The sequence below is a fragment of the Melanostigma gelatinosum genome (assembly GCF_949748355.1).
Source record: "Melanostigma gelatinosum genome assembly, chromosome: 18".
NCBI classification, from domain to species: Eukaryota; Metazoa; Chordata; class Actinopteri; order Perciformes; family Zoarcidae; genus Melanostigma; species Melanostigma gelatinosum.
Genome location: NC_136651.1, coordinates 8,431,594 through 8,455,589, shown reverse-complemented (window position 1 = coordinate 8,455,589; position 23,996 = coordinate 8,431,594). Strand labels below are relative to the sequence as shown.

The following is a 23,996-nucleotide window of genomic DNA, read 5'->3' as shown; positions in this document are numbered from 1 at the left end:
GATTAATTAGAGAAATAATTAACCGATTAAATGCTTTGGGAAATACGCTTATTCGCTTTCCTCGTCTGAGTCTCAGCTTCGGGTGAATTGCAGTAACGTGGGACACCGAAGCTCCAGCGGGTCATCATCAAGCTGTCAAAGGCACATGACTTCTCAAATGTCCAAAGATCAAGGTGGAGCAACCTGCAAACAAGAGGCAGCCTGTCTGGAGATCACGCAAAGGTCAACGACAAAGTTTATGTTCAGGGTACAAACCTTATTTCTCATAAATAGAACCCTAGTTTCTATCAAGATATGTTAATGTTTATTAATTATAATAAGGTGTATATTTACTTTGAATTTGTTCACCAAATTTATTTAGGAAATGTGGTTTGAAAAGTATAATTTTCCATTCTGATGCGGGCCAACATGGATTGTGCAATAACGATGGTAATTTACAGGGTTTTAGTCGAATGCAGTATTTTAGATATTTAGGGTGAAGGTCACACGAGGGGCTTCATCCCTGTTTAAATGGTGTGAAGGGTTTTTAATTTGTGTGTTGTATGTACATTGTGTGCGTGAACTAGGGAGTTTGTCCTTTTAAAGTCAAGTTTATGTTAAAGGTAAATGTCTTGAGTTTAGGAGATGCTGGCAATGATTTTCACAAACACATATTCAAATATTTACATCAATTTAATAAAGCAATTCCACTTAATTCTATGCATATTATTGCAATGGACTATATTTCAGATCATGTCCGGCATTTTCAGACATGACTGTCCCACATAAAGAAATTCAGATTCTCTGAGACAACTTGGCACTAAGAGTACCATTCCTGAGTTTGAAACATGCATTTTCTTTTGGTTTGGTTTGAACACAGGATTTAGGAGTGCTGGTATTTAATGTATTAGCTTCATATCACAATGTACCAGAAGTCTTAAGCAAATAAAGTAGGCACATAAAGCTAATTCACTCCATATTTCATAAAAGACCAAACTATTCCTTTAAGTGGCAAGAAACCAATTGTGAGCTGCAGCGTTACACTCACCAGCATTCACCACAATAAACCCACAGGACCAGATACAAGACGTCATGAATATCTTTGATCAGCAAATATACAGTATGAATTGCTTCTCATTCGAGAAAAAAAAGTCTTTAAATAACTGAGCCTCGATTCATCAATTGATATAAACGTGACAAGCTGATAGAGCACAACATGCGTAAATGTCCAGAAGTATGTATGGAGTACATGTGATAGTGAGCATCTTTCGGCACATTACTTCAATTCCAATGTTCCACTTTAGTTCCGGTCACCCGAGGAGTCTCAACCGCATCCCACACGTGTGGCTTTCTCTGCAGAGATCCAGTTCAACATCCAACGTCTCCGTCAGCGTGTTTCCACAAGCTTACATCCCACTTGCGAGACGCCATTTCGCCTCCAGTGATGAGGCCGAAGACTCTTCAGCTTTGGCTCTGAACGCCTTACAGTTTAGCGAAAATCCAATTCCTCTTTCGTGTACTTTTGATGTCTTTGTCTCACTTGATTTTAGTCACAGTCTTGTAGTTCTTGATCAGTATTTCCAGCAGTTTGAATCTCCAGAAAAGCCGGTCTCCAACCTGACGGAGCTCATGTGCGCAGTGATCAATCGTGGCGTCGAGATCTGAGGGAAAGAAGACACATGGCTTTGAGTATCCACGATCTAATACACAGATACATACTTGAAGTTTCTTTAAAACCCGGTTAAGTTCAATCAAATCGTCTCTGTTACTCACCGTGGCCAGCCATTTTCATCGTGCTTCTGCCTGTTGGGGAAAAGGGAAGTGAAGCTTTAAAGGTTCAGTTTCCCGTCTCCGTGCTTTTAAAGCTGTGCAGTTGTGTCTCGACAAGAAGGAACAGGTTTGAACTATTGATAGCAGCCTGTGCTTAAATACAGTCGGGTTGAGTGACGTAACTTTATCCCCGCCACGGCCAAGTCCCTCCCACATTTAGGCAGACTTCTCTGTTGACAATATTGTTATGAGGCTCCTGTAATCTTTATTACTTTAACCGTGTACCTGTTGTACACATATAGTACATGACACACCGGTCCCTGCAGTACATGACGTTTTGATCAACACAAACATGCTGATGTGAGCACATATTGAAAAATACAATAGAATTGATTTCATCATGATGTCCTGGTGTTTGATCACATTAGGACTTTCAGGAAACACACACATTAAAAACGTATGAGGTATGGGATGAGGTCACAAGCAAAGCAGGTTTGCATAGAAAGCATAAACAACTCTCCAGCTGCAGTGCGTCATAAGGTTTCAACGCCACAGTCCACATTGTCCAACGGACAGAGGCTGAACATTAAGTACTAGCTTTCACTTATATAATGCATCATAAAGATCTATTGTATAAGCACAATTTGAATGCACGACAACAGTTCACAGGAGCACCAGGGGCTGTTTTTGCGTCCTAATAGGCTGATAGTGAAAAGACATTTAGACACACAGTGGTTGTTATTCAGGAGGTATAGAGCACGGACATACCATTATAGTGTCACTTCAGGGATTATGTAAAGAGAAAAACTGGACAGTCACAATAACCACCATGTCATGTGATCAATAGATTTTTTTTATTTTAATTTGACATCAAAACATGCTGAACAGAAAACCTCAACACCAGTAAAGAACGAAGGTGTTCTTTGTGCAACTGTTGGCAATTAAAGAACAGTATTTCAGAAAGGTATTTCATTAAAGTGGAGACCAAAATACAACATGCGCTGACTAAAAGTTTGTAATGTCAAATATATACATATATATATATATATATATATATATATATATATATATATATATATTATATATATGTGATTGCATTTCATTTAAACTCCTGTGAGTCGCCCCTGAAATAGGATATGGCGTGAACGCTCTCAACTCTGCACAGTGCCGGCATCATGAGCATGCTGAGGCATGCCTCTCTTCCTTACAGCAGACATGGGGAAGTACCAGGGAAATTACAGTCATATGATCTGAGCGCCATGCACAACAGTGTCATTTTTAGATCATTGTGTTTATCAAAGTTTTTCCACATGATCCTTTTTACACTGGATATATGTGCATATTTCTTTACTTATTATAAGTCATAGATGTCAAACACCTGATTGTCTGAGGTACAGCCATTTTCTTATCCTGCTATATTATATAAAATTATATTGGAGTACATTGCGAAAAAGAGTCCCATGTGCCCAAAGACTATAAGAAAGCTCACTTTTCAGTGAGTATAAGTATAATCAGCAAAATGTACTGAAGTATTAAAAGTAATCGCACTTGATCTGCTGATCATTGTAACTGATATGCAGTACAATAATAGATAATATTATACTGACAGATAAAATGTCACTGTTGCTGGCCAGGATGGAGCTGGTTTTTACTACTTCCTGTACAGTTCGGGGTTGTATTCCAGTCCAATATCTGAGGAGTTGTGATATGATTAATGAGGCAGGAAAGAATAAAGAGTACTTTCTTTGGACTTTCCTCTCATCTTTTCTTCTTCTTTTTTGAATATTAGATCATCTTACATCTTCAGGTCTCAAACGTTTATTTAAATGAAACCACGTGAGAAGTTTAGAGGGGGATTTGTCTGTTTAACTGCTAACAACTCTTAACTGTACCAGGCTTCTGAAATGTAGCAAGGGGCCCCAACCCCAAATGTTCAATCTTAAACAACGCATAATATAAGCATTTATAATGCACTTTGAAGTATACATTGAAAATTGACTTATAACTATTAACTGTCATGTGAATATAGTGGAGAAAAGCATGCAGTGGAGGAGTTTATCTGCTGTGCACAATGCTCACATGGTTGCAAAAGGTGCGGTCCTCGCTGCTGATAGCAGTGTTGGAAAACGTCACCCAGGTCGCCTTTTATGGCCACATCTTACAAAGTAAGAGAGAGAAAGAGAGAGAGAGGTTGTTCTCAATAAGAACATGCTTATCAGAGTCATCAGCATGTCAACAAACATTTGTGTTGTTGTTGTAAAAAAAATGTATTGTGTAAGATTTCTCTGGAAATAAATGACCTGCCTCCTCCACCACAAAGAACATGACAGGCATACGGCTCCATTAAGTGTGTACATCTTTAATTCAAGAAGAGAGTACAAGCAAAGTTTCCAATTATGCTGATTCTTGCAGAATTAAACTGCAAAGATAAAGGCCATAAATGAGCCTACTTTTATTGCTACTTTTACAAAATCGGAATCCTTCTTCCATCACTGAGCATATTCCATTCTATTATAGTGTTTTTTACTTCAAACCTATAAACCCTGTACATACCTCCATCAATCACCAGATGGCAGCACACTCAAATTCACCTTCCATCTATCCATCTATCCGTCCGTCCGTCCGTCCGTCCGTCTGTCTGTCTGTCCGTCCGTCTGTCTGTCTGTCCGTCTATCTGAATGCATGAGCATTTGACATTTTTTCCTAGATACAATTAAGAAATAATAGATGAGTATAATAAGTAATTATACATGTTTTGCTTGAACGATAAAAAATTATAAAATTGTTCAAACATCGGAAATCACAGGAATAATTAATATTAAGTCTAAATCTTTCCACATCATGCCTGACAGGGTGTTCTATGAAAATGTTTTCATGTTGTTATTTGTACATTATTTGTCCGATATTATCCATACCTTATTTCAATTCAAGTCACCAAAACTGTAAAGCATGGATGCAAAGTGCACGTGCAGACAATCAAGTCACCAAAACTGTAAAGCATGGATGCAAAGTGCACGTGCAGACAATCCTGACGCGACAGAAGTTACATGGCAGAAGTTTATATGTGTCACACTGCGCATGCGTCCATTGAAAGGGTGCCCAGCCCACTTTGTTACTGTTGCTTTAACAACCAAACTGCTTCAACACTTTCAGTCAGCTATCAGACCTGTGCACACTCTCCTCTTGTCCTTTACAATTATGAAAAATCTACATTTTAAGGATTTCTTCTGGGTGAGTGTCTGTATTGGTGTTTTTTATTCATTATTATTTTTCAGTGATATATCATCTTGGTCGAAAAAAGTAACACTATCTCAGAAAAGCACTCATGAGAAGGACGTGTGCTAATTGTAGCTAATTTCTCAATGGAGTTTCTATTTCTATTCAAGTGGACATTTTATTATTATATATTATATCACTTATTTTCTACGAGTGCATTATTGTGTAAATAGCATTGTATTGTTTGTTGACGTGGAGCAGACTTTAATCTTACACTGTTGGGTAGTTTAATCTCTGGCAATGAGCCATATTCTGTAAACTGATTGTGTGTTTTACATGTCTTGTTGCAGACATTTATCTGCAACATATCTATTAGTACAGCTGTCAAATACATCTAGTGTATTAAAGAACAGTATTTAAAAATATTGAAATGTAGTGAGGTAGAAGTATATGGAATATGGCATATGGAAATACTCAAGTAAAGTACAAGTACCTCAAATAAGTGCAGTGCTTAAGTAAACGTTCATAGTTACATTCCACCACTTGCTTTATTAAAAAAGTAAATCCCCTTATAGACTCTTGCATCATTTTATTCGCGATGCAGTTACATGGCTTCATATCTATTATAGAGAGAGAAAGTCAATAACCCGCTGGTGAGGATGATTATAGGCTGGCACGCTCAGCTTACCTAAATCATGGAGAAGTACAATTCAAAACATCAATTTACATCTCTGTGGCAAAGACCTTAATGTTGAAGTGTTTATTTATGTCTGTGTGTGGCGTGGTCTTGGGAACTCCACTGTGAGAATCGAGACAGAGTTTAGACAGTCTGTCTCACAGAGTGGAAGTAGAGGTGGTGGTATGATCGCGGCTATAGTCCCCTAATGTCTGTTCGGGATCTGTTTTGAAGTAATAATATTCGAATAACAACTATCCATAAACTGGACATATAATCGAAACACGTAACCCCCCACTTCACTACAATTCATAAAACCGAAGATGAAATATTGTCCATGTTATTGACAGAACTCTGACCTGACCTGCACTGGTGGCTATGATGCAATCATCCAGTATCTCAATGATGGCAAGAGGACGTGCAAGGAGGTGGAGGATTTCATGAAGGCTAGGTAATGACATGATCTATAGCAATATCAGAATCAGCTTTATTGGGCAAGTATGTGTTCACAAGGAAAGAATTTGACTCTGGTTTTAAGTTGCTCTCAATGTACACAGAAGAATTTACCGCAAGGTAGAAATAGACACGCAGCTGAAACCAGGGGCAGGAAATTAGCAAAATATGACAGAAAGCTGCTTTGTACATACAAGGAGCCAAAAAAAAAAGATGTGTGGGTGGACATGGGGCAATCAAAGACTGCCATCAAATGTCTCTTGAGGCTGAAGTCACTTAGTTCACACATTGATGCACCAGAAATCGGAAGTAAGCATTATTGACAGCATTGAAATCAGATGAGAAAATGCACACACGAGGTTTTCTTGAGTTTCTGAAAATTTCAAGAATGTTGTAGCATGCTGTATTTAGTTGGTCTGTAATATAATGTGAGGTTTGACCTTTTTTCAGTGCCACTTCAAGGAGAATATATTAGAATTAGCGACAAATAATTAGCTGGAAATAGCTTCCAAACGGTCGATGTTATTGCATAAAAAGCTGCTGTACATATAAACCTGCAAGGACATGGTTGAATGCCAGAAAGCTTCAAATGCACTACTTTCTACAACCCAAAATAATTGTTTCTTATAATTTATTGCATTTGAAACTAACAGCCACACAGTTTTGATAACAGTAATATTCCGGAAGGGTTTTTCTACTTTTAGATTAAATCCAAAAGTAAATTAGCCTTTATTCCTGCACACTACTGCATTGTGGTAGACCACTGTCAATAGATTCTTCTTAGAGGAGGAACAGAGCAAGTGTGTGTGTGAAACATCATCGAGATAGATTTGATAACGGAGTCATACAAAGTTCTACATTTGAATTTAGATTTCCTCCTTCCTCGTGTGATAAGTAATCTGTGCCCTTGAGTTGGCAGCCATGTGACATTACGCTTTGCCTTTTCGTCTATTTGCTTCGACTGAAGTATAATAAAACACAGGATATTTCACAATAACATAACTGAAACTTTCCTCATGTCAGAAAGAAAAGCACTTTTAAAGCCACAAGACACAAGAGTTCCCCAAATACTGTTACACACTTATCTCAGTGTCACACTCACACACGCGAGAAATATTATTTGGTATGTCGTAAGAAACCCAATTTATTTATGTCAGTTGAGGTTTATGTCTAGAATATATATATATATATATATATATATATATATATATACAATAAATACATAAATAAATAATATATAGAATATAAATAAAGCAAATATGTAAAAATGATAGAATGTATTGTGGACATATAATGTGCATCATATTCACTTTAGCTTTACAGAAGATCATAGAAATACATAATTGACAGAACATGGCACGTTGGATCAGGGACTACATGTGTACGTGTCCTATCACAATATGTGTCAACGTGTGTCCTCACACAGAAAGCCTGTGCGGTGTATTCTGCAAATTGCACCTTGTTGTTTCTGTGGAGTTCCAAACTCCATAGATGAATTGATAAAGAAATCAGGTCATTAGAAATACAGAATTAGTCCATTTCTAAACATGTCCACTGGCTGAAAACAATGACCCAGTTGTGTGTCGGTAACGGGTTGCCCTGTTCTTTCTTTCTGGATGTTTCTTTTCAGGGCATCAGTTGAGGAGAAGTACGCCAAAGATCTCCTTGGTTTGTCCAAGAAGGTGTGTGGACACAATGAGATGAAGTAAGCAACCTCAGTGCTGAGATGCTGTTACTATGTGTTTGACCACATCTATTTACAGTGAGCCTTCCGAAAACAGGAAATGAGTGAGTCTCTGCAGAACTGACATGAATACCTATTCGCAGAAACAGTGAAAGCCGATCATTTTGACTTTGTGGTTCACAGTTTGAGGTAGAAACGTGGATTTCAATTTTTGCTGCAATTTCTCACTTTGAACGTTGCTTTTAGTCTGTCTGATTGTGTGTGTCAGTGTTTACATGTGGTTTCTGCTTCAGTAAGTCCAGTTCCTATTCTGTCACATGATCAGTGTGACTTGCTCTCTGCTGTTTGTTTCTGTTTCTGAAGAGGAAGGAGGACCAATGGGGGAGAGGGAAACAAAATGATTTACTTAGTAAAAGCTTGGTAGCTTATTAATACCTGGTACCCTGTGTTTTTTGTAAACACACAAAGGTTATGTTTACATTCAGCGTTTCTCACCGAAAGGCATTATGTGAACTCTGGAAGTATCTGCAGGTTTTGTAAGTCTGACAAAGTAGAACAAATTCATTTTAAGAAAGGCAGTAGGGGGTATTTTAAAGCCTTTTTTAATCAATCCACTTATTCTGGTCTAGGTTGCATTCGTTTCATGAATGAAATCAATCATGAAAGTACTGATAAAGTGAAACAATAATTAATAATTGCAGAAACCCTGCTTGAGCTCTAACAGACATGTCGAGTGCATTTCCTTCCTTGTAAAATATTCGTAAAGCAGATTTTTTTTTTAATGTTAGTCGTGAAACGGACTTTGTGCATATTACATGCAAATCGAGGACCCATCCATAAAGATATAGCTCCAACGTGCAATGTAGTGCATTTTAAAGTGTCTTATGGATAAACTGAAGTTGTGTAAAATCCCTGTTATCTTCTTTTCTTTTTCTTTCGAAGCACATTAAAACGATCCCTGGACATGCTCAAATTACGTAAGTACTTTACATTTTTGATAACGCCTCCTTTCAGCCGCCATTATTTACTGTTTGTTTTAGTTTATGTTTTCTGTTTTACTGTTAGGCTCAGAATATGAATCTTGTTTTTTTTTTGCCCTTGCAGAGACTGAACATGTGAGTCTATCACACTTACAACTGGCTCAGAGCATGAGGGAGGAGGCCAAGAAACTGGAAGAATTCAGGGAAAAACAAAAAGAAGCGAGGAAAAAGGTTGGCGCTTTCATCAGCGCTGTGATGCACCGAGCAGACTGTGGCAGCTCTGCAAGTTGTTGACTCGATGCAACATTGTCATTTCAGATGGAACAACAGATGGATGTTCTCCACAAACAGAAGTCTACACACTTCAAGAAGACACTGGATGTAAGTAAACATTTAAATACAGAGTCAACCATTTACAGACACTTTCAGACTTTCCCTCGAGAACTTTTCAGTTTCTTTTCCTTGTAATGTGTTATGAATAAGCATTAATGACAAACAGTAATTGACCTACCAAACCACAGCCAAAATACTCTGCTGTCTATATCTAAAAGCCTTAAAGTGATAGTACCAAGCCTATTTTAGTCCATTCGTGGTTCATGTCAACCACGAATTTCTTGTGAAAATGGTGAAAATTCATGTTATTCCTTCCCTGTGCTTCCTCTTTGGATGGGGAAGTTGTGTTAACGACTCTGGGCAGTGAACAAAAGCGCCATTTAATACCATCAACGTCATTGCCAAAAGAAGAAGTATTTGTGCAACAATTAAATGTAAATGAAAATCAGCCCAGAGGTAGAGAGCACCACTGACATCCTTAAACAAGCTCTGTTGCTGCTGCTGTCTTTCTTTACTTGTTTCCTCAACGTTTTGCCTTTTTTCCATCATTTGTGGTGATGAACAGATTACAATTCATTAAAAAGCTTTAACACTAACTGCGATGCTGTCCCCAGTCGAAGAAGACATATGAGCAGAAATGCCGAGATAAAGAAGAAGCCGATCAGAACGTGAATCGAAACACCAACACCAACAACACCAAGCACATAGAAAAGGTACAGTGGAAAATATGTGCTTCTCACTCATGGAAGATGAATGTGTTGGGACAAAGAATTAAATATGTACTTGGAATATGTATTTTATCCACCTTTGGATTTACATGAAGTTTGTTTTCAGCTTATTTCAGAATCAGAGACGGTTTGTTGCCAAGTATGTTTGCATGTACAAGGAATTGTGTTGGTGCTTAACTATGAACACAGTACAATAATATGAAGATATCATAATAAAAGGTGTGTACAATAGAATATGAAAAACAAACAAACAAGTACATAAGAATATGTTCAACTATGTCTGTTATTGAAGTGTGTGTTTAGAGTTGTACACATTTTCCGGTTTAATATATTTTAAAGACGTTGGGCTCTGAAAACTTGACTGAATAATGTAAAGATGTGAAATAATAACAATAGTTGTTAGTTGCAAAGAGGATGTAAACCCCATATAAAAGAACATAGCAGCACTTATTTACACAACAGAATGCTGTTAACATACTGCCTGAAGTCATTTTTCATAGTTTTGTGAAATACTGAGTGATTTCCACCACGTTGTTAGAGGAATGCGCTCTGACGAGTCCTATCTTGGCGCTGGCGTAGATATAGCTTCTTTAAAAATGTTAGTGTTCGAACTATTCCTCTTTTGTCTTTGTTCCTCAGACTTCCTCTATGTACTGTGTGTATCAGGTCACTTATGTCTGAGAGGCACCAGGTAGACAATGTTCATATGACCTCATGTGTGCAAGTCATGTCTGTTATTTGTCACACGTTAACCTTAGAGCCGCTGTTGAAGACTTTCATACTCGTGTGTTCTTCATTTTTCACCTTTCAGCTCTTCTCAAAAGCACAGAATGCAAAACAGACTGCAGAAGAAGCAGGTACGTTTACAAAAAAACAAAACTGCCACAGACTTCATGTGCTGGGTGCCTTGATGATTTGAATAATTTGGTGATATTGTAATATTGCTACACAAAAACAGGCTGATTTGAGTATGGCTTAAGTGCTGATACTATGGTACGCCACATGAGGGACCGTAGCGGTTAATACAGTGTGTTTGGTCATTCATAACAGTGTGTTTGGTCATTCATACTGTACCTTTTTACTGTTTGATGTACGTGTTTGATTGGCAGACAGGTTATACCTTCAGAATGTGACCACAGTGGGAAAGATTAGAGATGAATGGATGAAGGAACATGTCAAAGCCTGTGAGGTGAGACTGTTTGGTGACATCCCGAAAGTTTCAATTGAACATACATCATGTAAATGAGCTAAAATGTTTTGTTGTGTTTTCCTTCACAGATGTTTGAGAAACAGGCAATGGAGCGCATTAACTGTCTGAGAAACACAGTCTGGACTCACCTCAACCAGCTATCGCAGCAGTGTGTGACCAGTGATGAGGTAAGGCCCACAGTTACAGTAACATTAAAGCTGCTATCATCTGTATTTAAACTGCAGTCTCATGATAATAATTTGCATGGGTTGTTACGCTATTAAACACCCAGCAGACACACACAGTTGGCAACTAGCTAGTGAACATAGAGGAGTGTTTCGCAGCTAAAGAGACAGATATTTTCCTCAGGAGTTGGTGGAGACCAAACCAGCGCTAAAAGAAGAGTAAATGTTGGATTTACATTCATCAGGTGGACCCAAAGCTAACGCTATGCTAACACGGTATCAACGTTATAAGGTGATGATATGTCAGTGTTGTGTTTGCAGCATAGGCTGTATAAGAAGTGGACGTACTTTCTTGGACAAGCCTCCAAGCATATCTATAAAACATTTCTTGATTGGACTCTGACCCTTGTTTTCCTGTCTGTGTGTGTGTGTGTGTGTGTGTGTGTGTGTGTGTGTGTGTGTGTGTGTGTGTGTGTGTGTGTGTGTGTGTGTGTGTGTGTGTGTGTGTGTGCGTGTGTGCATAGCTGTATGAGGAAGTGAGGAAGTCACTGGAGCAGTGTGATGTCCAGGAAGATATTGAACACTTTGTCAGCCTCAGGCGGACCGGTGACAAACCACCAGGTATGAATTCAGGAATACTCATTCACAATACTGTGCCGTTAATAATCAACAAGTGCTGGAATGCTGAAAGTACACATACACAGGGAGGTAGTTCTCAGACAACACACAAACATGCACTGTTTGATCAGTTGCTCAGTATGTGAACAGTCTTGATTGTCCTCTCTCAACAGCTCCGGTTGTGTATGACAACTTCTACAGTGGTCTGAGGCCTCCAGCTGTAGCTCCGCCCTCTCGACTGCCTCCCCCAATCGTCAGGTAAACGAAGAAGAGAGAGCTGCCGCCTGTCTGTTAGTGCATCTATCCTTCCATTTAGTATTTCAACCACATTTTCAGAACACTTACTGACTTATTGTTTACCTTGTTTTGTGAATTTGCAGGAGGGGGCCTTTACCTGATCCAACAAACGACAGTGGAGGTATTTTTTATTCATTTACATTTTATTTTGTATTGATAATTGTCACATTTACAACAACAAAAATGTCTGGCAGTGGGTATGAAACAAAATGTAGTTTCAGATTGGATGTTTGTGGCTTTGTTGTCTGGATAGTTTACGACGCTTCTGCTTTTCATACTTCATACCACCTCATTGTGTTGATCTTTGCTATGGTTGCAGATGCAATCTACTCAACAGTGCAGGACGCAGAGTACAGTGTTATCCAGTACTAACATGCAGATCTGCTGGAGAAGTTATTGTACATCCCATGCAGCGCTGGCGCTTTGTAATGAGAGGTTATGTAAGTCTCATCAGTTCCTCTTTTGTGATTTCCTGAAACGATGAGTTGGCACCAGATACAAATCGGTGTCAGTACTGCGTACATATTTCTTCTAGGTTGTGTGGTATTTTGAACATACCACAGTTCTATATTCAGAACAGTAAATTAAGTGTATCAATGTAGGTTCAGTTGTGTATTTATGTTTTGTGGAGCTATGCTTTTCTCAAATGTTAACTAGAGATCCACGAAATAAGGCAAACTGAGATCTGCTTACTTTTTTATTTTTTTTTACGTTTTCATTTCCGCTTAGATGTGAGAGTAGCAATCAGCTGACTGAAAACTTGTGATTGGAAGGCTCACACACTCTCATTTCATAACAGTGCAGTGGATCACTGAAGACCCTGTCTGGCTTATTGCTTTCCATGAAAGTCCTGTTTTTTTGTCACTCAACCTGCATGATAGCAGTTTGACAGCTGTATGTGCTGAACAGGCTTATTTTCTATTGTAGGTAAGGTAAATTCAGCTGTATGCCCTACATTTACATTCAAGTAATTAAAACAGATATGTGTGATGACATGCAATGTTTTCTGAATACTTGAGGAGAATTGTCAGAATATTTGCACTTTAATGTTGCTTTATTTATGTTAACACATCATTTGTAGAAATTGCTACAAACTGTGATTCAGTTTGAAACTGCAGGAGTAAAAGGATTGAATGGCATTTCACTGTGCAGCTGACCTGGTGCTGTTTTTGTGCAAATAAAGATTATCTCTGCAAGTATCAAAGTTCCTCCCAGTTTATCGTCTTCTTTCCAATTGCATCTCTAACTTACTATTTGTCTGTTTGCCTGCATCCTGTTACGTACGGTTTTCATTTTTTAATTCGACAATAAAAATAAAAAATAAAAAATATTAATATTTGTTTTTATTTTTATGATTAGTTATTTGATTTGTTCAAACCTTATTCCTTATCAAAATATTTTAATGTATCAAGAAATAATTGGTAATAAACAAATAGGAGGCCTTTTGTTTGAAACGAACAAAAGGGGAACAAGAGTGAGCCCTCAGCTGTTGATGCACACGCTGAGGGGCTCTTGTCGGCGACGGACAAACCTCATATGTATCAAGTTTATATGAACTTTAAATGTATTGGTTCCCGCTGAGAGCCCAAGCAGATATAAAGCTCTCAACTCACCTCAGGGGCTGCGTGGGCTCCGTGCTCCTCTCTTCTCCGCTTTTCCAGAACAGATGAAGAAAAAGTCTGTATCGTTCCTTATTCATTTTTGTCCAAGTTAAAGTATATTCTCTTGGTTCAAATACAGAGAAAAAGTGATGAACATAAAAATATAAAAATCAGCAAAGTGTTTAAAAACTCCTCTGATCAGTGAGCATGCAGAGTTCTACGGAGAAAGAATTGAAGAGCAACCCAGCGCAGGTTCGAAGCTGGTCGGCTTCTCCCCCAACTCTCCTGTTCCCCCTTGAAAACCGAGAATATTTATACTCTTCTGGGACTCAGGACACTTCAAACAATACTTGATGATAAAACATAAATCCCCCTTTCTCCAGCGTGACATTAATGCCAGGGTATTTTTATTTATATGTACCCATTGGCATGACTGGCGGTTATATGCAGGAGTGCTGATTCGTTTCCCAGGACCCGAACTCAACGTTTTCCCTCACCCTACAGACTACATACGAATGCCGACTTGGTCTCATGACCTTGTCTTGAAGCTTCAATTGACCCTATAGAATAATAATTCACTGGCAGAGACAGGCTCAAGGGCCGACGCCCTTAGGCGTCCGGCTAGTCTTGTGATAAATCGTGAGGGCAGCTTTGCAAACCTTTACATCTCTGCCGTTGGAATGCCACCTCAGCAAGTGTGTATGTGTGTTCACATCTCTGCCACCTGTTTGCCCTGAAGGTAGGTCGAAAAAGGGTTCATACAGAATGCAAACCTCAGCAAACCTCCTGAGTGAACCTGTGGGCAAGGGTGGGGAAAGTCCCCACAAGCCCTGCTATGTGTGTGTGTGTGTGTCCTAACTGCACGTGCTGCAGGCCACATCTTAGAAGAGACACAGAGTCACATGCCTCTCTTCCTTAACTCCTGATAACCAGGGCTTTGCCGTGTAGAGGCATCACAATTTCGCAAAAACCTCCAACATGTTTAACAACCCACACCTTCTATTTATTATTGATACAATGTTTAAGACGGTACTTTTTGTGTTTCACAGCCATGACACAATGAAAGACTCAAATAAAAATGTGTACATCTTTATTTCCACCACATTTGTCAACATAATTTTCTACTTTTGGCCCTAAAGTTTCCGCATTTGTTTTTGCATTTCATATGATACAGTTCTCCTCAATGTGAGTAAGAGTTCTCGTTTAGCATCAGTTCATCTTCACGATGTCCACATCTGTCTGCAGGTCTGTCGATGGTGTAAGAAAAGGTATTGATGTAGGTTCTTCAAGGGCAATCAGATCCTTTGGTGGTCCGATATCACTCCGATTTGATCAGATCCAGAATTATCTGGATGGTCCTCTCACCTACAGCAGACAGAGGAAGGTTTTAGCTCATCTTGTAGTTCCACATATTAGAAGCACTGCTTAGCCATGCCTTGATCAACTGTAGGGAGCGACTTAAATGCCTTCTGTCTATTAACTGTTGTCAAGAATGGATAAAAACCTAAGCCATTCAGTATTTATACACATTTTCCGTCATGGTTTTGCCGTACAGCCATTGGAACATTGAACAAAAGTGTTCATTTGTCGTATTGTGATGCTCGCGTTTACCGTCAAGACTCATCCTCGGGTTCTCCAGCTTCTTCTCCAGCAGAGAGTCCATCAGCTTCCTCAGATGTTTGAAGATCACACCAATCCGCACAGGAGCCTTTCAGCAAAATGGATTGAATTCAACAAACTTGGAAGAAGATCCATTTCCTTGGCCTAAAGAAAAAGTACTGGACAGCTTTGACAACTCCCCGAGCAAACCCCGGCGACCTCTGACCTGGAAGTGGATCCATCCATCTAGTGAGATGAGCCTTTCTCTGTGCTGGATATCGATGTCACCTCCGAACAGCAGCATGGGGAAAGGAGATATCAGGGTGGTGTCTCGCAGGTAGATCTTCGTGTATTTCACCTGTGGATTAACATTGATCAGCACAAATGTGACTCAGAGATAAGCAGACGCCACACACTCTTCCCCTCATACCTTCTCCTGGTACAGCAGCCAGCCGTGTGTCTGCAGGTTGCGGTTCACAGATGAGGGGTGGACCTGAGCCTTGCCTTGGGGCGTCTCCACCGTGCAGACCACTCGCTCGAGCACATCCACAGACGGGGTGCACAGGACCCGGGCCACGCTGTCGTAGAGCCCCGCCGCCAGCACCGCGTTCAGGACGGAGATCTGGTGCTTGGACAGCGCCGCCGCCTGTTGCTTGGAGCGAGACGACCAAAAACCCGCCTGCTCCATCATCCTCATCAGCTCGTGCTTCACACCCTGGATAGAAGACGGATCAAACACACACAGGGTCAGACAGGAGGTCTATTGAGATTCGAGATAATCTAAATGTGTGCGTGTGTGTGTTACCTCTATTGTAATGAGAGCTGTGCGATTGAGGAAGTGTGTTCTACAGAAGGACATTTCTGCTCTTTGTCCGTCAGTCTGTGACGTCTTCCACCTAACGGTGGGACAATAATTTCGAGTAATATAGTTCATCAAATAACAAGACATGCCTGCTGTGGGTCCTCACATTAGTTACAGAAAGCCTAAGTCTGTTTGAAGTCAAGCCTTTGAAAGTTCCTACCCCAGATATGCATTGTATATCGTCAGGTGATCAGAGTTGGCCAATGCCAGGGCGGCTTTGGCCAGGTTGGCTTCCTCCTTCCTGTTCATCGGCGTGGAGAAGGGAGACTTCTCAGAGATTGCTGCCGCGATGGTTGCCTGAAACAAACCTCTTCTTAATAAGTCATTTACAGCAATGACCTAATATAGAAACATTATTCTGGATAAAATACCAAGACATAATCCTCAACCAGTTGCAAATACTCATAGTCGGAGTGTTTCTGAATAAGAAGGCAGCGGGACGCACTATGGGCTCCAGGCAGCCGAGGATAGCTCCGTAGATGAGCATCTTGCCAATCTTCACATTGACGGGCAGACCCGCCAGGTGGTGTCCCAGAGGGGTGAGGAGATGATTGTCGGGGTGACACGCGCCGATCTTCCTCAGCAGGTTGACGGCGTTACTGACCGACTGGGGCTGAGGGGGATCCAGGGCCCGGCTCAGAAAGTCCTCCGGGGAGCCGTACTGACATTTCTACCAGAGAGAGGGGAGTGAAGAACGCCTTGAACAGAAGCTTAAATAATGATTCCTCGGTGGTAGAAGGTCAAAGGCCTTTTGTGAGTTTATATTTCTGTGTCTGTGTGACTGAGTATGGTTTTATACCATGATATGAAGGCAGAGCTCCTCCAGCGGGACCCGTAGTATCTCTGGAATGGCGTAATCCATGAAGGTGTTAAACCTGAGATCAAGAGGGTCAAACGAGAGCAGAACAGATCAGCACATGGCCTAAAACATGGACTATGTAGTCTTGTTTTATGAACACCTTCTCTATATTTAACTGGAATTGACTTGTTTCCCTGCCGTATCCATCTCCACAAAATGAAGGATGACCTCCATACCTGAACTTTGGATAGAGCCTGAAGCAGAAGCCGTTTTGGACACGTCCCGCTCTCCCCTGCCTCTGGAAGGCGCTCGCTTTGGAAACAAAAGTTTCCACCAGGGAACTCATCTGGCTGCTCTCATGGTACCTGAACAACACAGTAGACCGGAGTTAAGTCTTCACTTCCCATTACTGTAATTATTTGCCAGATGGGATGTTTCTCGGGATGGGAATCTCTCGGTGGTTCGGTGGTTCCACCTCTTTGGTCCACACTGAAATATCGAAACAACAATTGGATGGATTGACATGAAATTTGGGACAGTTATCCATTGTTCCTAGATAATGTATCCTCGTGACTCCGGTGATCCTCTTGGTTTTTCCAGTACCGTCACCATGAGGTTGAACTTTAACATCCCCGTGTTAGCATTCACTTCTGCAATCGGTTTTAACGTAATAGAAGGTGGTGAAATATTAATACCATTACGTGCAACATTCTCTCCTGATATTGTTCCTGAGCCCTTACTTATTTTCTTTCGTCTTTCCGGTGTCGATGACAAACACAACGTCGGGAATAGTCACACCTGTCTCAGCAATGTTAGTCGACAAGACAATCTACAGGAGACACGAAGAAGAGCACAGCAGGAGGGATGTTCAGGATCGGTGAATGGATTTCTTTTTAAACACGCAAAATAATTGTTTTTTTTCTAAGATGATTTCAACAGACTTTCTTGAATCATATGACATCAGCTTGGTTGTCCATTTTCCTATTTCTGAATGCTTCATTACGCCACATTCAGAAGTACCTTTCTAAATCCAGCAGGTGGCACTGTGAAGGCAGAAGCCTGGTCCTTTGATGAGAGAGTAGAGTGGAGAGCAACGATCCTGTACCTAAAAGAGCCCGACATAAGAGACAGAGAGGCCTGGTGAAAAAGTGAAAGGCACAGTTTGTGTGCTTCACCATTCTGTGTTTGGCGCAGGACTGTTACGAGTGTATCATGGATCCGATCAGTTTGAGTATGTCACCTGTTTTTGTCCCTGAACCTCTTGTCTGAGGAGAGCAGGTCGTGGAGCTGCTGGATGTGAGCCAGACCCGGGAGAAACACGAGAACGGCTCCATCCAGCTCCGCAAATTGTGGCGATTTGTCTGGCAGAGTAAAACAAATAACACAAATTGAACGCACAAGAGCTAAACATGCAGGATTATGTACTTTGTGCTGGCGGAAACAAGCATGATTATGTGTCGTACCGAGATAGTCGATGAGGTCAACCAGTAAGTCCATATTGATCTTATTAGGGTTCATGTACTGCAGCACCTGCCGAGTCCTGCTGCTGAAGTGGTCAAGATCTGGACCCAGGTCCCAGCCGGAAGAGGAGTCTCTCAATATCACCTCCTGGAACAGACGGGAAGTACAGTCGGTAACATCCATGGATAAAACTCCACTACCACTTATACTGTATTCCTGCTGCAGGGAGCACAGCATTACCTGGTGCTGTGATGTCTTGCCACCTTTCTGTGTGATAGAGATGCTAACTTCCTCCTCGTCTTCAAGAATTCTCTGGCTGTACTCAGAGTCCTTTTCCAGGATGTACCCCGTCTGCTCCACTATATCTTCTAAGTGGAACACCTAAAAAACAACAACACAAGATTGAAAACATCCTACTTCCTCTGCCACTGAAATACATCTGTGATGGGATTTAATGCAAACCAGACGCAGGTAATCCCAAATACCCACGTCCAAAGCCGTCAACATAGACAAAGGGACAGTTGAATTACGTATACAAGTAAACACAAGCTCCTCTTACCTCCACTGGGAAAGTCCTCCCAGGAATGTTGATCACTGGGCAGCGGTTGAAGTAGTTGGAGAACTTGTTACAGTCCACCGTGGCGCTCATGAGGATCAGCTGCAGGTCTGATCTCCTCATGACAACGTCTTTCAGGATGGTGAGCAGGAAGTCTGACTGGACACTGCGCTCATGGACCTGAGAGGACGGAGGTGAAGAGGTGGGGTGAGGACAGACTTGCACTTACTTCGTTGACTGAAGGTCTGTGGATAGTTCGGGACTAGATGAGAGCACAAGGCGAATGGCGGGGTGAATCAACAACTGGCAAAACATCATCATCACAGGGCGTTTGACGAGATGCTGTCAGTACCTCGTCTACGATGATGTGCGTCAGGGAGCTGAGGTGTCTGTCATGCTGTAGCTTCCTGAGCAGGACTCCAGTGGTGCAGTACAGCAGGCGGGTCCACTCCCCAGACTGATTCTCCATCCGGATCTGGTATCCACACGGCGACGACTGAAACCCAATTTCAAAATGAAACAAATTCATTAAAGCAGGCGACAGCGCATCCTATCTGACGACATTATGGTTTACGCAAGAGCTACGCTCAAGGTTTTATATTCAGGCCCGCAAAAAAGAAGTTGTTTCAGTAAAAATGTATTTTTAACCTTTGACCCCGGTCCATCCTCGCAGCCCATCTCCTCGCTGACTCTGCAGGCCAGGCTCATGGCAGAGATCCTGCGGGGCTGGGTCACCACGATGTTGCAGGGCTTCGCCACTTTGCCTCCCGTTAGCAGCTCCTCCAAGAGGAACTGAGGAATCTGGGTACTCTTTCCGCTGCCCGTCTCGCCAGCCACCACGACCACAGGGTGGCGCTGCAGGGCCTCCAGGACACGGTGCCGGTGTTGGAAGACAGGAAGCTGCTCTCGCTGTGCCTTGAAGGTGGAATTACTTGGGTTCAGTTTATGCATCTTCAAGATTAAAATATCTTTAATACGGTAAAGTACGATGCTGATGTGTTTTTACCTTCAGTTTGTGGGCCAGTGGCGACTTCCTCAGCTTCATTAAGAGCTCTCTGGATGCCTCAAGTGCCCCTTCCCCCCTCCCTCTTTTCTCACTCTTGTCCTCCAGTTCTTGACCTCCCTCCCCAATATCAAGACTAGCCAGGTTCTCCCAGGACTCTTCAGGCTCTTCATCCCCAGCACTGCCCAGCCCCAGCTGGCCTTGGGATCCCAACTCCAGGCTTTGTTCCTGGTTCTGCTGCTGTTTGAGTCTGGTCAGAAGCCGGGAGATGAACTGGTCCCGAGGTTTGTTGGCAGCAGTGCGACTCTCGTCCTGTTGCTGCTGGTCGCTGTCTCTCCACTCCAGCCACACATCTCTGTAGGTTGGAGGAAGGAGCTGGTGCACTGACTGAGCGAGAACGATCGAGAGGGATGGTGGTTATTCCAGGAGGATCGGGATTAGAATGAGAGGAACTCTGCCTGGTTACATGCATTATACCTGTCCTTTAATTAGGGTGTAGAGTGCCAGTGTGGCGGCCAGATGTTGAGCCTGCATGCTGTCCTCCGTCAAGATCGCTGGACAAACTTCCAGAACATCTTCAGCCATTTGCACACGCACCCTGTTGGATGCAAAGACATCAAATCCATACTCAATATTTCTAGATGTCGTAGTTATACGCCGATTATGAAGACCAGAGTTATCTCAAATAGGTCCACAGTCTACTACTGCAGGGTTAGTTCATTCTTCAATAGAGACAGCAAAGGATTATAGTTGTGCGAGAAGTCAACTGAAACGGATTTCCAGCACATGGACATGATATTATGGAGCTACATTCAACAGAATGCATGTCTTTGTGTATGACAATCTTCGTACATGGAAACATGCACACACGCGCACACTTACTTGGATCTCCAGTATCTACCAGCAGCAACCTTGTGAAACGCCGGTGGTGGACTCTTGGGCAGATTCTTTCGGACCCAGTCGATGAGGAACTGTTTGGGAGACTTTCCCGTCCAGCTGCGAGCTGTGTAGTCAAAATTGCGAATGTCCTTCGGCTCGTTCTTTTTCGCAACTGGAGCTGGAGGAAAAGTCAAATGTAAATCTCCAAAGTTTGTCGTCACGAATTCATCAAACAAAGACAAAATTGTGCAGACGGCTCCACAAATGTTCTAAATTTGTATCTGATGGTTTGATACAGCAGTGTGTTAAATACCTATTCATATGGCGTATGTGTTAAAATCCCAGGTTTGGCTATAGTTAGTGATGTGGATGTGATCTATGTGTGTCCAGCATCTATACGAGAGGTAGTAAACAGTATATCGGGCTTGAATTTCAAGTTGAAGCACAGCATGTTCAGTTTTATCCTGTAAAACACTTTCAACTTGTTCTGTTGAAGCCACTTGGCTCAGATGGTGTTTATTTGCGAGATGCAAACCTTTCGCCGCAGGAGGGGCCTTTTCTTTTTGTTCAAATAAGCTGAAGCTGACATCCTCTTTGTCCTCGCTGACAGGAAGTATCTTCTTTTCCTTCTGAGGCGCGTCGACCACCTTTAGAGCTGGATTGAACACAGGGTGGGACTCCAGTGGCTTCATTTCTGGAAACAGAAATATACACGTGTTCCACATAAGTATAAGGAGTTGGAGAGAAATGGTTTCATCTCTGCACGTAACGGTTAGAGCACACTCACCTTGCTGTATGATGCGTATCCTGTCCTGTGCCATCCTCTGGCCCGCCTTGTCTCCCTTTGTCTTGGCAGCAGCTGCCATGTCTCTTGCGTCGTACAATTGAGCAGTAAGGGCCAAATACCTGTCATTCTATACAGCAAGAAATAACACACATGGTTACGACTCTGTGCAACATTTACGACACTATCACCACTTCCTTACTTCTGACAAGAGCTGAGAAGCTACATAAAAAATAAATAGTTTTGATGTTTTTTTTTTTTTTACTTACTGGATCAAACTTTTCCTCCAGTTCAGGATTGTGGGTCTTCTTCCCGGCTTCCTCTTCCCTCTCCTCCTCCTCCTCATCACTGCTCTGCTCTGCATACCGTAAGATCCAATCCTTCATGCTTGCAGCTTCATCCTTCTCTGTGGCCTGGCAAACACAAAGTTTCGATTTAGTGTTACAGCACGCATCTTTTCAGCCAACGCACACTCGTAAATAGACAAACAAACCTTGGTGGGCTCTCTGCAGTCGTTGCTGGGTGCTTTGGGCATCGGTGCTGCAGGTTCCTGCGGAGCGGGAGGCTGGAACTTGGGTCTGCTCTTCTGACTCTCCTCCTGCATCTGCTGGGTAAAACCTTCTGGCAGCTCCTCTGGTATAAAGACAATACATTAAGGAAGTCACATTTTGAACAGCCTTGTGTCCTCAAGAGCTATACGTAGTGATGACTGCCGACGCTCTATTTACCATCTTTAAGGTTGAGGCAGAGCCAGTCGAGAGCAGAGTGGAGGTCCCCTCCGTACAGCACACTGCTCTTCATCGCCTCCTCAATGTGTTCTCTCTTAAAGTTGAACTTCTCCAGAGCTGTGTACAGGTCCTGCAAGCACAAACAAGACCACCTGAATACAACAGATTCGGTCATGGAACAGATGTGTATATGTGTGTATTAACCGTGAAGAGAGAGAGAGAGATGATCTTGTTTTTACCATCAACTTTTTGTTCGTAAGTCTGCCGGATATGGGCCCTTTGTCCCCGTTCTCCTCTCTGAAGTCATTGATCAGCTTGATGATCTTCTTCTCTAGTTCAGCTTGGATAACAACCTGTTTTAAAGGGTCAAATCTCCTTCATCATCAACATTTTGAATGCTTTTCAGCGTGAAACACAGGTTACCGATACACACTTATTATTGTTAGGTTTACCTTTACAAACTTGATTGTTAAACTAGTAAGAACATGTTACACCAGCGACATTTACTTGGCACAGAGGGAGACAAACAAATAAAATACACAGTTAAGTTACTGAAACAGTGACTTACTTTAAGTATCGACTTGTCTGTCACTCCGCCCGTGTCAACCTGGGCAGTGTTGGCAAGACTGTAGGTCTTTGGAGCTGGAGGAAGTATACAAACAAACAGGATCGTGTCACTTAAAAGCAATGTATGTTGATGCTGAGCCAAATGTCGTGCTCTCCTAACCATCATGTTCACTGACTCTTAAATGTTTCAATGAGCTTTATTTTCAAATTTCATGTTGACACAATGTCGAGACACACTCTTATGCAGATTATGCGGCACAACAAAAATAAATATGCATTAACTGTTTAGTCTGAAAACGTCTAATGGGCAGGCAACTGTCCATCACAAGTGTCCAGAGTGTCTGACAAGCTGTCACAGCAGGATGGTGTCACACTCCATAACATAAGGAAGAAAGGTAAGAGAGGGGCATTTTTGATGATGTAACCTGACTTTTGGTATTTTTTACATGACAAATAACTTACATTAAGAATACAATGAGGGACTACATTGAGGTCCCATTTGCAAAAGGTGTTACAGTGGAATATGCACCAGCCTACACTAATACATACAATCAATAAGTCACTGCATAAGGGTTGAACACAACAGTACGGACGCCTATCTAATAGAGCAGCTCTAACTACAGGGACACAACCATATCAACACCGTTTTCAGCTTTTACTGTGTTTTTTTCCTCGAACTATGAAACCAACAGCCCCGCAATACCACCTTTTGATTTGTTGTCTTTTCCTGGTTTAGCCGGCTTATTGTTGGCTGTCTGTTTCTTCGGATCCTCCGCCGCAGCAGCACCAGTCCTGCCCGCTGCTGCTGCTGCTGATGGGGCCACTAGAGTAGCCGCTTGCACCGCCGATTTCTTCTTCTTTCCACCCATTTGATCACCAAAACGCTGCCTGTCCGCAGCTCCTCTATGCGGCAATGTGATACTAAGTCATCGGCCTGAAATGTTGTGGTTATGAATAGAGGGCTAGAAAAAAAAACGCTAACGTGTATTTCTCTCCGTATTCATGTCGGGTTGGGTAGCTTTGGGACAACCCAGCCGCCGTACCGGAAG

General features: G+C 41.9%; 2 protein-coding genes across 2 annotated transcripts; one reads left to right on the top strand and one right to left on the bottom strand.

The window, feature by feature from the left end:
- Positions 1 to 4,913: 4,913 nt before the first annotated feature.
- pstpip2 (proline-serine-threonine phosphatase interacting protein 2) lies at positions 4,914 to 13,221 on the top strand. The gene is made up of 14 exons (XM_079289260.1): positions 4,914 to 4,980; positions 5,992 to 6,092; positions 7,725 to 7,799; positions 8,721 to 8,755; positions 8,883 to 8,989; positions 9,077 to 9,139; positions 9,706 to 9,804; positions 10,631 to 10,676; positions 10,929 to 11,008; positions 11,098 to 11,196; positions 11,718 to 11,814; positions 11,985 to 12,069; positions 12,192 to 12,229; positions 12,428 to 13,221. Exons 1-14 carry the CDS (start codon positions 4,948 to 4,950, stop codon positions 12,478 to 12,480), a joined length of 1,011 nt encoding a protein of 336 aa, XP_079145386.1. The 5' UTR covers positions 4,914 to 4,947; the 3' UTR covers positions 12,481 to 13,221.
- Positions 13,222 to 14,791: 1,570 nt separating this feature from the next.
- Positions 14,792 to 23,951, bottom strand: dhx29 (DEAH (Asp-Glu-Ala-His) box polypeptide 29). The gene is made up of 28 exons (XM_079290058.1): positions 23,654 to 23,951; positions 22,949 to 23,022; positions 22,620 to 22,733; positions 22,381 to 22,510; positions 22,146 to 22,285; positions 21,922 to 22,065; positions 21,656 to 21,782; positions 21,404 to 21,562; positions 20,872 to 21,046; positions 20,467 to 20,587; positions 19,993 to 20,376; positions 19,635 to 19,901; positions 19,339 to 19,482; positions 18,990 to 19,166; positions 18,671 to 18,811; positions 18,433 to 18,577; positions 18,210 to 18,330; positions 17,990 to 18,074; positions 17,710 to 17,798; positions 17,206 to 17,334; positions 16,970 to 17,045; positions 16,616 to 16,840; positions 16,331 to 16,467; positions 16,114 to 16,204; positions 15,739 to 16,023; positions 15,535 to 15,666; positions 15,321 to 15,417; positions 14,792 to 15,074 (listed from the first exon to the last, which is right to left on the bottom strand). The coding sequence occupies exons 1-28, from the start codon at positions 23,814 to 23,816 to the stop codon at positions 15,028 to 15,030; spliced, it is 4,119 nt and encodes a 1,372-aa protein (XP_079146184.1). The 5' UTR covers positions 23,817 to 23,951; the 3' UTR covers positions 14,792 to 15,027.
- Positions 23,952 to 23,996: the final 45 nt, after the last annotated feature.

Bases quoted from the DNA above. Each gene is read 5' to 3' on its own strand.
- dhx29 (XM_079290058.1), bottom strand. From the start codon at position 23,816: ATGGGTGGAAAGAAGAAGAAATCGGCGGTGCAAGCGGCTACTCTAGTG. The intron at 17,335-17,709 runs GTAAGGGCTCAG...TGTGTTGTTCAG, and splicing joins GGAAAGACGAAAGAAAATAA to GTACCATGAGAGCAGCCAGA. The intron at 15,667-15,738 runs GTATGAGGGGAA...GTTAATCCACAG, and splicing joins GGCTGCTGTACCAGGAGAAG to GTGAAATACACGAAGATCTA.
- pstpip2 (XM_079289260.1), top strand. From the start codon at position 4,948: ATGAAAAATCTACATTTTAAGGATTTCTTCTGG. The intron at 11,197-11,717 runs GTAAGGCCCACA...GTGTGTGCATAG, and splicing joins AGTGTGTGACCAGTGATGAG to CTGTATGAGGAAGTGAGGAA. The intron at 11,815-11,984 runs GTATGAATTCAG...CTCTCTCAACAG, and splicing joins GACCGGTGACAAACCACCAG to CTCCGGTTGTGTATGACAAC.